Source organism: Xyrauchen texanus, chromosome 24 (assembly GCF_025860055.1).
Source record: "Xyrauchen texanus isolate HMW12.3.18 chromosome 24, RBS_HiC_50CHRs, whole genome shotgun sequence".
NCBI lineage: Eukaryota > Metazoa > Chordata > Actinopteri > Cypriniformes > Catostomidae > Xyrauchen > Xyrauchen texanus.
The window spans coordinates 26,624,220-26,638,344 of record NC_068299.1 but is presented as its reverse complement, the minus strand read 5'-3'; the positions used below and the strand labels follow the sequence as shown (position 1 = coordinate 26,638,344).

The 14,125-nt window shown below is 37.9% G+C and overlaps 2 protein-coding genes across 8 annotated transcripts in view; one reads left to right on the top strand and one right to left on the bottom strand.

Moving 5' to 3' along the window:
- Nucleotides 1–3,922, bottom strand: part of LOC127617716 (mitochondrial proton/calcium exchanger protein-like) — a 52,252-nt gene extending 48,330 nt beyond the window's left edge. For all 4 annotated transcript variants that reach the window (XM_052089784.1, XM_052089785.1, XM_052089787.1 and 1 more), the window contains exon 1: nucleotides 3,689–3,922. In XM_052089784.1, coding sequence (XP_051945744.1) covers nucleotides 3,689–3,767 — 79 coding nt within the window. In that variant the 5' untranslated portion in view covers nucleotides 3,768–3,922. The remainder of the gene's footprint in view (nucleotides 1–3,688) is intronic.
- Nucleotides 3,923–5,706: 1,784 nt separating this feature from the next.
- LOC127617709 (histone-lysine N-methyltransferase NSD2-like) overlaps nucleotides 5,707–14,125 on the top strand; it is a 28,450-nt gene continuing 20,031 nt past the window's right edge. The window contains exons 1-11 of one of the 4 annotated variants that reach the window (XM_052089769.1): nucleotides 5,707–5,839; nucleotides 7,533–8,281; nucleotides 9,156–9,348; nucleotides 10,164–10,315; nucleotides 10,417–10,881; nucleotides 10,993–11,073; nucleotides 11,173–11,344; nucleotides 12,117–12,179; nucleotides 12,309–12,424; nucleotides 13,339–13,435; nucleotides 13,588–13,703. In XM_052089769.1, coding sequence (XP_051945729.1) covers nucleotides 7,547–8,281; nucleotides 9,156–9,348; nucleotides 10,164–10,315; nucleotides 10,417–10,881; nucleotides 10,993–11,073; nucleotides 11,173–11,344; nucleotides 12,117–12,179; nucleotides 12,309–12,424; nucleotides 13,339–13,435; nucleotides 13,588–13,703 — 2,190 coding nt within the window. In that variant the 5' untranslated portion in view covers nucleotides 5,707–5,839; nucleotides 7,533–7,546. Of the gene's footprint in view, nucleotides 5,914–5,954; nucleotides 5,972–7,178; nucleotides 7,329–7,532; nucleotides 8,282–9,155; nucleotides 9,349–10,163; nucleotides 10,316–10,416; nucleotides 10,882–10,992; nucleotides 11,074–11,172; nucleotides 11,345–12,116; nucleotides 12,180–12,308; nucleotides 12,425–13,338; nucleotides 13,436–13,587; nucleotides 13,704–14,125 lie in introns of those variants that run through there. The other 3 variants (XM_052089767.1, XM_052089770.1, XM_052089768.1) reach the window with 3 other exon arrangements.

The following is a 14,125-nucleotide window of genomic DNA, read 5'->3' as shown; positions in this document are numbered from 1 at the left end:
AATTCACAGAGATATTTTTAGTGTTACTCAAAGGTCTGGATATAAGTTCAGTTCTTTTGAACTGATAATGCCAAATGTGACATTGTCAGATATAAATAAAAAAAAATATTTTGTTCTTGTAACAGTATATAGACAACCAGGGCCATATTCTGAATTCCCTCAAGAATTTGCTGATTATCTGTCGTTGTGGATAGAGCTTTAATTGTTGGTGACTTCAATATCTACTGGGATTAGCATTTATCGATATTCTCACCTCTGTTGGAGTCAGTCAAAATGTGACAGGACCAACTCATCGCCATAATCATATGCTAGATTTAATTAAGTCATATGGAATAGATGTTGATAATATAGAAATTCTGCCACAGAGCGATGATATCTCAGATTATTACCTCGTCTCTTGCATGCTGCAAGACTATATGCAACGTTATCATTCACTGCAAAAAGTTCAGAAGAACTTGGTTGTCACAGAAAATATGGATACATTCTTCTCTAGCACTCTAGATATTGTCGCCCCATTCGATTAAAGAAAGTTAAAGAGAAAAATCCTGCACTATTTTACGGTGCATGGAAGGATAGTGCCTCTAACTACAGACAGGCACTAAAAGCTGCCAGGTCAGCATATTTGAGCAAACTCATAGAAAATAACCACAAAAATCCTAGGTGTTTATTCAGTGCTGTGGCTAAATTGGTTAGGAATAAAACTTTGATTAAACCGGATATTCCATCACAGCATGATAGTAATGACTTCATGAATTTCTAAATCATCAGAAACAAAATTGAAATTATGCATCCATCTGCCACAGCACCCCAGAAGTCTAAAATTATTCCCTACAAGCAACTTCAATCCTTTGCTGTTATAGGTCTGGATGATCCAACAAAAATGATCAAAACATTAAAATTAGCAACATGTATGTTATATCCAATACCGACTAAACTCCTAAAAGAGGTGTTTCCTGTAATCTCAGAACCTCTTCTTAATAATATTAACTCCTCATTATCTTTAGGGCATGTCCCAAGAAACTTTAAACTGGCAGTTATCGGACCACTTATCAAGAAACCATCCAGGAGAATTGGCTAATTATAGACTGATTTCAAATCTCCCATTTATGCCGAAAATACTAGAAAAGGTTGTGTCCTCCCAACTATGAAATTCTTCATATATAGCATACCATTCCTCTGTAAAAAATTTACAGTCAGGATTTAGGCCTCATCACAGAACAGAGACTGCACTTATCAGAGTTACAAATGACTTGCTCTTATCATCTGATCGTGGATGCAGTTCTCTTCTAGTGCTTTTAGATCTTAATGTTGCCTTCGACACCATAGATCATGACATTATTTTGGATAGGCTTGAGAATTACTTTGCTATTTGTGGACAGGCATTAGCTTGGTTTAGGTCCTATCTCTCTGACCTCTACCCCTTTCTCTGTGTAAATGAGGAACTGTCAGATCAAATTAAAGTTAAGTGTGGAGTGCCACGGGGATCAGTTTTAGGGCCTCTGCTTTTCTCCCTATATGTGCTTCCCCTGGGAAATATTATCAGGAACCATGGAATTAGTTTTCACTATTCTGCCGATGATAGCCAACTTTATATTTCTTCGAAACCCGACAACATTTCACAATTTTCTAAATGAACAGTGTATATATGATATCAAAGAGTGGATGTAGAAATTTCCTTTTACTCAATTCCGCTAAAACAGAAGTACTAATTATTGGAACAAAAACCTAAAAAAAATAAGCCGCTAAAATATAATCTGACTCTTGATGCATGTACTGTAATGTCAACTTCTACAGCATAAATTTAGGTTTGCAAATTACCAATATTTGTAGAACAGCATTCTTCCACCTCAGACACATTACCAAGTTACGACACATGCTATCTGTTTCTGATGCTGAAAAAGGAATTAATGTGTTCGTGACCTCAAGACTATGTTATTGTAATGCATTACTAGGAGCATGTCCTGCAGGTTTAATAAATAAACTTCAGTTGGTTCAAAATGCAGCAGCTAGAGTGCTATCAAAAGCAGAAATACAATCATATCAGCCCCATTTTATCGGCGTTACACTGGCTACCTGTTAAGTTTTGTATTAATTAAAAAATTATGTTTATTTCTTACAAAGCTTTGGTTTAGCTCCAAAGTACTTAAATGACCTTCTATCACGCTATAATCATCACGCTCATTACGATAGCAAAACTCCGGCCTGTTAACAATACAGAGAATATCAAAATCCACAAAAGGAGGGATATCGTTTTCATATTGGTCTTCTAAACTATGAAATAGTCTTCCTAGCCATGCTTGGTACCTATATCATCTCTACATTTAAAATGATTAACCATTAACAAAAGCCTTAATTGGCCTAAATCAAAGGACAAATCATTTAAGTGTATTAGGTCAGTTAATTCGGGATGACTTTAACAATAAAACTTATATAGTACATACAAAATAATTTTGTTTAACCACTGACCCACAACAATTAGCCTGCTTAGTTTACTCAATTTAACCACTAATAGTCCTAAACATAAACTACTATTTCCATTATATTCATTAATATTCTGTTATAGCATACTTTCATGAACAGCTGTTTTGAAGCAACGCCTGCTGTGAAAAGCGCTATCCAAATAAATTTGACCTTCGCGCGTTTGCACGAGTATGCTGTGGTGGGTGAAATAGGAAGTAGTCACTGCAGTCTGCGACAGACGGCGGAGGAGCCTGTCCTCACATAATCTCCAACACACACCGGGCTAAAAACCTCTTCTCAGGATGTAGTGCTGTAAACCATATACATATCACACACACAGACTACGGCTATTTAATCACATGAGACAACATATGCTTGATAGATTATCGCTGATTTTTATCACTTATAGCGTCACATCGACGTAATCAAACAGGGCGTCAGTTACAATACACTGGTAAATGGATTAATGGCGTATTATGATTTTAAAACATAGTTTTCTTTACCGTAAGTAAATGTCTAAACTAAGCTTTCTATAACAACACGAAACACAACTGTTTCTTTACATTTGTGGAAACTACACGTGTATTGATCATAACAATGACAAGGCAAAACAGAGGTCAACAACCGTTACAACACCATTGTTTTCTAGAAATTACTTTACAGTAACAGAGCATGATGACACAAAAGCGCAAACACGTGTCACACCTCCATTATCTGGAAGCATCACATAAACATGGACACCATTCAGCACGTGAAAACGTTAAAAAGTCGGATGGTTCACGGTGATTATTGATTGCTTCAATCTGTGAAGCTCAATAGTTATCTTGCTATGTATTTACTTAAGCCTCCGAATTCACCAGTAGTTCAATAATCTTGCGAGCCAGGTTGCTTTCTAATTTAAACACGACTTTGTCTATTATGAGCTTTTTCATAAAAGACGCAGAGGCACTTCCATTATACATCAATAGTCTGGGCGTATCCAGATTTAAAAATACTTTAAGTGAATCAGTGGATTAGTATTTAGTAACTAGGCCGCGTTGCGTTTTGCTGATATAAAGTATACGGGTTAATGTACGCAGGTAGGTTCCTCAGCCACATACAGTATTTGACAGTTCATAGAGGGCTGACTGACCTTTTTAAAATAAAGGGGCCAAGAAAATTTAAAATGAATTACAATCGTATTAAACAATATAAATCTCACACATACGTGAAAACATTTGGCTATTACCTTTTCTGAATTCGTTCTTTAATGACCTGGATGTTTTCAGTAACGGAGTCCGAGACCTGGTGAGCAAAATCGATGCCATTCTGTTCCCGTCTGTATGGATGAAAAGGCGTGTAACGTTAAAACTTCTAACAATAGCGCTGGATGGGCGTATAATGTAGCACGCAGACGGTTTATGAACTATCCACAGAAGTCATAGTCCCAAGCTCTTAAATTCCTTGCACCCTCCTCGGTGATTCAAGCGATGAGTTTGCAAGCGCTCGTCATTTGCTTCCGTGTTCCTGTGGTTGGGTCGCTTTAGGCCAGCAGGGGGCGTATTGTGCTGGTGGTGACAGGACTGACACAGATGATGAAGTGCTGTCCTGTCTTAAAGGGATCGTTCACCCAAAACATTTAAATTCTCATTATTTACTCATCTTCATGATATCCCTGGTGTGTATGATTTTCTTTCTTCACCAGAACACAGAAGAAAAATATAAAAATATCTCATTTGAAGTTTCAAAAATCACAGACAGTCAGCATAAACGTCATCGATACGCCTCCAGCTGTTAAATTGATGTCTTCTAAAGTGATACAATCGCTTTTGGTGCAAAAAATATCAATATTTTAATTATTTTAACTATAATCCAACACTTCAGGAGATGGTGGAGTCCAAGAGGTCTCTTTGTGTGACATATTCCCATTCCCATGGATACCGAGGTAATCTCACATTCTCCACTTGGTTGAGTCATCCAGGATAAGCACACAAAAGCACCATTGTGAATAAAGAAACAGATGCAATGAATACAAACTGAACAGCATTCCTCCTTATTTTTAAAAGAGCGCTGCTCTGTGACAGACCTGTGACACACGTGCCTCAGTTCTCGTGCGTTATAAATGCTAATGTGATTACGTCACACACACTTACCGCTGCCGACCGGAAGCATGATTTAGAGCAAAGTCTTTGTTTAGAGATTTAAAAAATATATATTATATTTATCATTTTTGCACCAGAAGCAATTGTGTCACTTTAGAAGACATTAAAAGCTGGAGGCGTATCAATGACGTTTATGCTAACTGTCTTTGATTTTTGAAACTTCAAAAGAGAAATCTCCATTCACTCGCATTTTCAGGGTCTACTAAGCTGAGATATTTTTCTGTTTTTCTTCAAATGTGTTCTGTTGAAGAGAGAAAGTCATACACACCTAGGATATCACGAGGGTGAGTAAATAATGAGAGAATTCTCATTTTTGGGTGAACTATACCTTTTAAAGTTATGCACTCGTAAATACTGTTTTCATGATAACATTACACAGATTTTTTTTTACGTTTCTAAATATTTGTAAAACATTGTACGACCTGCTTCATGAAACGGACATAACATGCTTATAAACTTATTTTGGCAAACATTTCATGACGTTTGGGAGCACTGGCGCGCTTTTTTCCAGGTTGCCAGACCCTCTGTTAAAGCAAAATTCGACTACGAGGTCAAGTCAACATTGCTAATAAAAAAAATACTTAAAGTGGAAATTCTGCATTCTAATTTTATTTTATAATGAACCAAAAAACACAAATAATAAATGACAATATTAAAAATGCAACTGTACCATATATGTTGCTAGACCCTATTTAGGAGAGTTCATATTCATCTCAGCCCAGCTAAAATTCTCTGGATCTGCTAACAGCAATTCTTTTAAAGAGCTGTTTTAATAAAGTACAATTACATTTGTTTCAGTCATAAACAAATGGCTTTATCAATGGTTAAATTATTCACTAAAAACAAAAACAAAATTGGCCACCTAAAAGTGTGATTTACAAAAAATGGTCACTGAACAAAAAGTAAGACTAGTCTTTTTCTTATTTTTCATTTTAAACCTTAATTTTACCAGGTTGGTCTCTTGAGCCCCTAAACTGTACGATGACGTAAAGCTGAACATTGGCCCCATTTTTTATAAGCAACTGGCAACCACAACGAGTTCCGCCCTCTTTAGCCTTACGTCACAAGGTTAGAAGCCCTCCTCCGCTCAATTTCTTGAGTAGTGATCGGTGTCGCTTTGCCTTTTTTCGAAATAAAAACAAATACTGATGACCTCAGAATCGCACGAGTTTAGCTTAAACTACAAATCCGCGATGAGTTTTGGAGCACGCCTGGGATGAATGTGAAGATGCTCATCGGTGAGTCATCATTAAAGAGAAGGATATTTGAAAAGACCGGTTGAATTGTGCCATCGAGTGTCAACCAATCGGATGTGAGTATTTTTGGCGCTGATTGGGATGAGAGAGTTTCCCGCAAGCCTCGAAATTCAGGTCTGAAGGAATGGAGATGCTGTAAACTGCTTTATTTCCCCACATAATAAATCGTGGCACATCACAATTAAGTGCGGCTGTTGTGTATAACACGTCGGGTGTGATATTAGAGACGAAAAAAATGTGTCTCATGTATCAATGAGTCGAGTTGCAGTGTGTCAGGCAGCTGTATCTCACTAGCTAGCGTGCTAGTTCGTAGGGCAATTCAGCTCAGTTTGAAGGATAAATTAGTGACTATTTAATAAATGTCATACGGATAGTGGACAACCCATCCTCAGACACCCTCTCTGAGATTGCATACTAGTGCAGAAATCGCCTAAGTCGTTTTATTTGTTTTTGGTGAGTCATTTCGTTGCTAGCATCATATTAGCTCTATACAGTAACTTTTGCGAGCTTTGGCCCTAGATGGCATGATCATTTTTACACCACTGAGTGTTGCACATGTTTTGCAGCGTATAAGCCTAGAGGACTGTTGCAATGGAGGTTTGTGGCGTTAAAGTTCGCTTTCTTGCAGTTTGCGGTGTGCTATTAGGTATTGTTGAACGAACCCATCACTGAGCCCGTCTCATCCATAATCTCCCTTAATGTATGTAAACGAGACATCCCGACTGCTCATGCTGAATGACAATAGCTCGGTAACTGCTATTTGTGTAGGACGGTTCGGGCATTTGCATTTGACTGGTCACTCCATTAAATAAAGCTTTAGTTAAATCTTGTTCTGATTCTCATGAAGAAATACAGTTATAACCTTTAATTTATTGCCATGTTGCATGGCATATTGGGATAAACTTTATGTTTGATATTTTATTGGTAAATGCTAATTTAGCATTTATCTTTAATTGTGTTTTGTTTCAGGATTAATTTGAGAAGAGGTGGCATCGGGCCCATTATTTCATTGAACTGAATGAAAGCGGCTGGCCACCCACTCCCTCACAGTGTAGCCGACACGGTAGCCATTTTAATGTGTGACCAAACCACTTTTAAGTTATCAAATTCTTTCCTCTGCATAACTAACTGAATATGTTGACTTTAGCTACGCTGTCCTAATGTGTACAAAACGAAATAGCCGTATGAATCTTTTATTTTGTAGCTTTTGTGAGCTGCAGGTTGCAGCAGTCGCCACAGGTGCAGTGGTCAGCACGCGCAGCGTCCGTCCGCACGCTGCGTATCTGCGGTGAACAAATATAAGCTACGATGGCGATTTGTTTTGAAGACCCATTTCTTCTCAGTTTATCGTGTATCTGTTGGTTTTAGTTGCTTTGTTTGTTTACACTTTCCGTTTCCGGACCCCCCTTTATTTTATTTCCAGAACGTTTTAAGGAAGCAGAAATCGAACTGAATGTGATAGCTATAGCACGTAACGTGATTTTACTTGAATCATTATGAAACTCTCATAAAACTGATGTGTTGTCTGTTGTGTCGTAACAACTCAAAGTTATGCATGTTGTGACTAACAATTGTATTTTCAATACAGCATTTTGTAAACGTGTTGGATTAATAATAATAATAATAATAATAATAAAATATTTTTATTATTTTGTGTTACTTTTGTGTTTCTTAGGTCCCTGACTCGTGATGACGGACAGTAAGGGGAGATCACTGCCTGCAATGCCAGAGCCCAGGAGTCCTACCACCATGAAACAGCCTTCTGATTCACCTGGTGGATGTAAAGGGCGGGGTGATGGGAGCACAGACCCTAACATGCTCATGGACAAAGCTGCCACCCAGATGGCAGCTACACCTCAAGAAAGTGTTCTGCAGATGATTGGCAGCCATAATCATAACCATACCCACGAGCAACTGAAGGACCTGACTTCCCGCTTGTTCAATGGCGATCAAGACAAAATTTCAATACTCTGTGCTGCCACAGCGGCACAACCTATTCTCAAGTGCGTGGAGCCTGTTCCTCAGCATGCCAGCCCTCCGAGGAAGTCCATCGCCTCTCCCGAACTCACATTGAAAATAACCAAATGTGTTGTAAATGGGAAGCCTAGCCGATATGATGCTGATTATACAGGGGAGGGAACAGATGACTCAAATGCACCTTCCAGACTATCAGAAGGTGTTCTGTGCTCTCCAACTGCCAGTAGAGAAAGACGAAAGAGGAAGAGGGGGCTTGTGAGAAAGAGAAACCCACTGAATCAGATCCATGCCATTTTAGCCCCTCCTTTAAACGCTGTTAGATCACCTCTTCTGCACGCCACCATAAAGCCACATGACCTCAGCAGTGATCCATGTGTCCTTCCCACTGAGTCTAATGAGCAGGCTGATTGCGAAATACCTTCTACTGTAAATCCCACCCCAGAGCAGGTAAGGCACCCGAAAATGATAATTCTCTAATTATTCACTCACCTTCATGCTGTCCCAAATTCGTATGACTTACTTTCTTCTGCACAACACAAACAGAGTTGCTTTGAAAGATATGTGATTCATTTTTGTCTCTTCAATGCAAGTCAAGGGGGTCCAAAACTTTAAAAAAGCACATAATTGCAGCATAATAAATAATCCATACAAATCAAACCGTACGTGATCGATTTGGGTGAGAAATTTAACAAAATTCCAGTCCTTATTCATTATAAAACTTGACATCTGCTGTCACCTTGGCGTGTTCATGAGAGAAGCTCTTTCACATACTTCCTTGCACTTGAGGCACACACAGAGCACTGCAAACGAACCAAACACAGTACTTCTAAAATGTACCATGATCACCAAAAGGTTGATGTTACAAATTTGAAAATGCAACGTCGTATTTATGTGGCAAACGCGTGCAGAATCAAATAATTGCCTGCACCGTGTTCCGTTCGGGTTGGATTGTACAATAGAAATGGATGTCATGGATTAAACGACTCGAGTCGTATGGATGGAGTACTTTAATGCTGCCTTCATGTCTTTTTTGGAGCTTAAAAGTTTTGGAAAGTTTTCATATGTGTTCTGCAGAAGAAATGTACTGTTATGTGAGTGAGATGGCATGAGGGTGAGGACATGATGATAGAATAAAACATTTTGGGTGAACTATTCCTTTATATCAAAACATCAAATCGCAATACTTACAGAATTGCAATGTCAAATCGGGAGGTCTGTGGCAATTCCTAGCCCTACTATTCTTGTGAAAAAAAATTTATTAGCCGCTCTTTAGTGTAGCGTTGTAACCCAAACACATTTTACTTTAATTTCTGTCATGCAGCACCCCATGGCTGAGTGCGAGGTGAGTGATGTTGCACAGGTTGTGGATGAAGTGGAAGTAAGTGATGCAGAGACACAACCCTATGTGCAGTACTCAGTGGGCGACATTATCTGGACCAAAGTGTCTGGATACCCATGGTGGCCATGCATGATCACTACTGACCCTGAGTTCGATGTGCACTTTAGGTTGAAAGGTAAGGTCTGGGGTAGCTTATGGTTGTTTGTATTTGTTTGCTTGTATGCTGTAATTATAAATTGTATATTGCGAGAAAGATTGTAAGCTGAAAGAATGCACCTGCAATTTAAAATGTATTAAACAACAACATTAAAAGACCGCCTGCTAAAATGAAGAATAAATTAAGATAAGTAACAAAGCCTGAGCCCACCATGTTTGCAACATATCTACAAATTAAATTGGCGTTCTCGCTCTCTTTTTTTTTTAATTTTTTATAACTTGCAAACTCATAACTGCCATACAGATAATAAGGAATAACATTGGCCATCAAATGTGGGAAAATAATACTCTGAGGTAAGAATGGGATGGTCTTGGCATTTTCTTAATGCTGCAAGATATAAAAGCATGATAATTTAATCCCTTGATTATTGACAAATTAGTTAATATGTATTGAACCTACAAAGTCATCAACATGGCAATGGTGGTAGCTTAGACCATGAGAGTGACCAAGGAGGACCATGTTAAATATTAACCAAAAAAGCCCTGCACTTCTGCACTATTGTCTGTCAGTGGGATTTTAAACATGAGAGAATGTATCATGACTCCTCAACACTATTTACAATGTAAAAGCAGCACTTCTATTTGGTCTGAAAGAGGCCAACACTACCAGTCTACTAAAGAGCCTGTGAAAATTATATTTACACAAGTGTGATCCTTAGATAACAAGCAGAGAATTGGACTGGCTTCCAACTGCACTGTCAATAGGACAGCAAGAGAAATGTAGCTTCTGTAAAAGAGGGAATTCTCAATATTTATTTGTTTGCTTTTTATCAGTGAATGGCCGTAAAGGATTGTTGTACCACGTACAATACTTTGGAGATGCTCCAGAGAGGGGATATGTCTTTGAGAAGAGCATAGTCACCTTCTCTGGTAAAGACCAGTACGAGTTTCTTAGCCGTGGCAACAAACTCCCCAGTGGAAGGAAGGTACAGTTATTTTTTAGTATATATTCCACAAAGGTGTAAGTCTTTTTTTATCGTTTGATGGAAATCCTGGGTCTCATACTTCCTTGATTTCCTCTCTCCAGCGGGCAATTCCTCGTAAGATCCGGGAACAGTGGGAAAGAGGTGTGTTTCAGGCTACAGAAGCATTGAGTCTACTCTTAGAGGATCGACTGGACAAATTCAGCTATGTGTATGAAGAAGGGAAAGCTCAGTTCAATTTTCGAATGCTACAAGAGCTTCAGGAACAGCACAATCAGGAGCCACAACAAGACCAAGACCACAAAGTGTCTCAGGAGCTTGTCAGCCTCACTCTTCCCGACGACTCCTCCCAGTCCAGCCCCAACTCCTCAAAAACTGCCACCATCTCAGACCTCCACGCCCCTCCCACAGACAGCAGCACTTCAGCAGGGAAAGCAACCTTCCCCAGAAAAGCACCAAGAACTTCAGTAAAGAGGGATCGCCGTAGACAGGGCACCGCAACTCCGAAGAGGAAGAAGACATATGTTATCTCTGCCAAAAAGATCCCTTTAACTGAGTCTACTGTTCAGGTAGCAAGTAGGGTTATTAAGATTGTTGACATCCTACATAGGATCAGAATTTTATTTTGTTAGGTTATGTTGGATTAGAGATTTTATGTTTAATCTCTTTTTGTTTTGTAGGATCCATGCACTGCATCAGAGACACTTAAACCTCAGAGGAAAACAAAGACAGAGGCTGGGAAACGGACAACCTGGACAAAAGTATGTTTTTGTTTTGTCATATTGGATTATGAACAGTGTTTCTGTGGTATTTGTTGTGAAGCTAATCACTTTATTTCTATCCATGTGGTGTGGGTGAAGGACATACTCTGTATTGGCTTAGACTTTCAACCAAAAGCACCTCAGAAGAAACCGAGGCAGCTCAGGCAGAAATTTCCTGCAGCACCAAACTCTGTGAAGAAAAGGAGAGCTAAAGCAGGCATCAGTATATCTGACACTTTGAAGGCAGACTCCACTAATCGTGGGCAGTCAGGTGAGAAACAACTTAAAGTACAATCTTAAATACTTTGCCGAATCAAACATTTGTAAATAGGGCTGGGATTCTTAAGAAATTTAACTAGTCCGGTTCAGATTCCTTCTAATGATTCTGGTTACTTAACAGTTCCAGGAACGATTCCAGTAATTTTTTATTTTTTTTTTAGTACCATTTTTTTTAATAATTTTTTGGAAATAAGAAATGCAATTCTTTTTGTATTTACTACCCTCTGCTATCTGTTACCAAATTATGAGATCATTTCAGGCTTCTACAGGGCAGATATAACACATCAGAAATGCATTTAATAAAATTGTTGTTTGCATACTTTTTAGACATAAATACAATCCAATAATAGATCCTAACTATATTTTAAATAAATCTAAACCAACAAGAAATATGATGGCATATTTAGTTAATTTATTCCTTTATAAAATTCCACTTATTACAACAGAACCTGTGTATCTTCAACTATTTATTGTCATATGAACAACCAGTCAGAAATTGCACTGCTTAATTTAATGGAGACCGTTATGTTGCCTAATGTTCTACTTCAGGCTTGTGAGACTTCAACAGTTCTTATTTAATTTAAAGTTGGACATTAATAACTTGCACATCAGTATAAAGATTACTTGTATACTGTACCATTCTCAAAAGAACTAGCTCATTAGAATAATTATTTGGGGATCAGACTATACTGGAAGTGCTGTATATGTATGATCATATATTTTTGTTCTTGTTGTAATTCCTGTTTTTCTTTTCTTTTTTCCAGATACAAAGGTATCCGCACCAATCCCGAAACTAGTGAAGGACAAGGCTGATGCAGTTTCTAAAGGTGTGGGGGTGGTTTTATTAGTTTCATCCTTGAAGTTGTTTATTGAAAAGGTTAACAAGCTGGAAAATACAAATTCTCAGTTCTGAGAGGCTTTAGATGGTGAAAATGTATTCTTAATGCTTTCTACAGGAAGGATAAAAGGCTCTAAACGTTTACGAGAGGAGTCAAAGGAGGATGGTGTGGCAACCCAGCCCAGAAAGAAAAGCAGGCTGGAAAAAGGGTTAAAAAAACAGAGAAGTCAAAAGGTATGAAGTTAGAGAGAATGCCCTGTAGTCACTAAATTGAAGGAGTCTGAATTGTTTTGTGTTAACTGACTCTTCACTATGCCTTAAAAGCATTTCTGACCAATCCTGTCTTGGCAACTGTTACTGTCTGTCATTTCACTGACAAGTTTTTCGACAAGAGCGTCTACGGAAGTAATGCGAGTAGTTTTTCAGCTACATTTTATAGAAATTATAAAATGAAGTTAAAAACTTTGTTGCGGGGTCACTTGTAAAGCCACTGTCACCCCGTGACACTTTGTTGCGCAATGCCACTGGCAGTGTGAACGAGGTGCTATTACGAGGTACCTAGAGAGGATGCATGCAGTGTTTTTTTTTTTTTTTTTTTTATCTTAACATTTTCAAAAGAGCATGCTGTGGATTAAGCTGTCATCATTCCCAAATGAAAATGGATAACATCAGTGATGACACCTACATTTAATCCCAGATAAATTTAAGATAATAATTTAAGATTAATTCATTTATGTATTGATTTAGGTCTTAGTAAAGATGATAGTAAAGAGTTCACAGCATCGTCGTGAATATGTTTTGAGACGTTATAAGCAGTTCTGTTCACTTACACTATCAGGTGTGTAATCGCCATCAAATCACGCTTTTCTCTTTTTAGGTGACTATAACAATAATTCTGATTTACAGTCTCCACAGTTTGCAATCAAATCACTGTGTCATTTTATTTCTTTAAAAAAAAAATTCACATTCATTTAATGTAAAATGCTTTAAAATGTCACTCTTCTTTCCAATCTGGGCAATGGGCAATCTCTCATTCATTCTTATGGGAAGTTTGCCAAGCTTATCAGAGAGAGCACTGGTAGCCAAGGTTGACAGAGCTTCAGGAAGGGTGCATTTTTTAAATATTGTTTTGTTTCCCCTTTTGTCAGAAGAAGGCATTAGATGAGGCAACTGTCATTACACAGAGGAGGAGGAAGCAGACATCTGACTGGAACAAGACAAGAAAAAGATCTAGAAAAGCCACAAGTAAATCTGCAAGCAACACAAAAGGACAACGCTCAGTCTAAATATTGTTCATCTATGTTGCTCTTTTTTTTGTCTTTTTTTTTTTTTTTTTTTGTCCTTGTGTCCATAATGTTTCTGTTTTTAAAGAAAGTCTGTTTTTAAATGCTTGCCAGGGGAGGAGGCTCCTGCCAAGGTCAAATGTGTCAGGAAAAGGAAACCGGAATCAGCCAGACAATCACTTCCCGTCTCATCAAAAAAGTGTCGCCCATCAGATTGTCCTGAGGCAGAGGTGTGTGTGGCTTGTGTTATGGACTTGGCAATCCAGTCAATATACAGGGTTCCCACTAGTGCTAGGTAGTGATACAAATTTCACAATTTGATTCGAATTGGATATTGACTCATTTGGGTTTATTTCTGTTACAAGGTACATTTTTGTTTAAATATGAAAGAAATGGTCTCTCAGCTAATGCTCTTAATTATAAAGGGACCTTCTAACCCTCTAGGTACAATTAAAAAAAAAAAAAAAAAAAAAAATTAACAAATAATATTTTTATCAATAAATGTCTTGAAATTGCATATTATGTTGCATAAATATTTTTGTTAAATGTTTGTTTGCTTGCATAATTTGTACTAATTACAAGTATTTACATTGATATGTAGAATTTGGCTAAATTGATACTGTCTCTTTAAAAATAGTGGCATCAGCCAGTG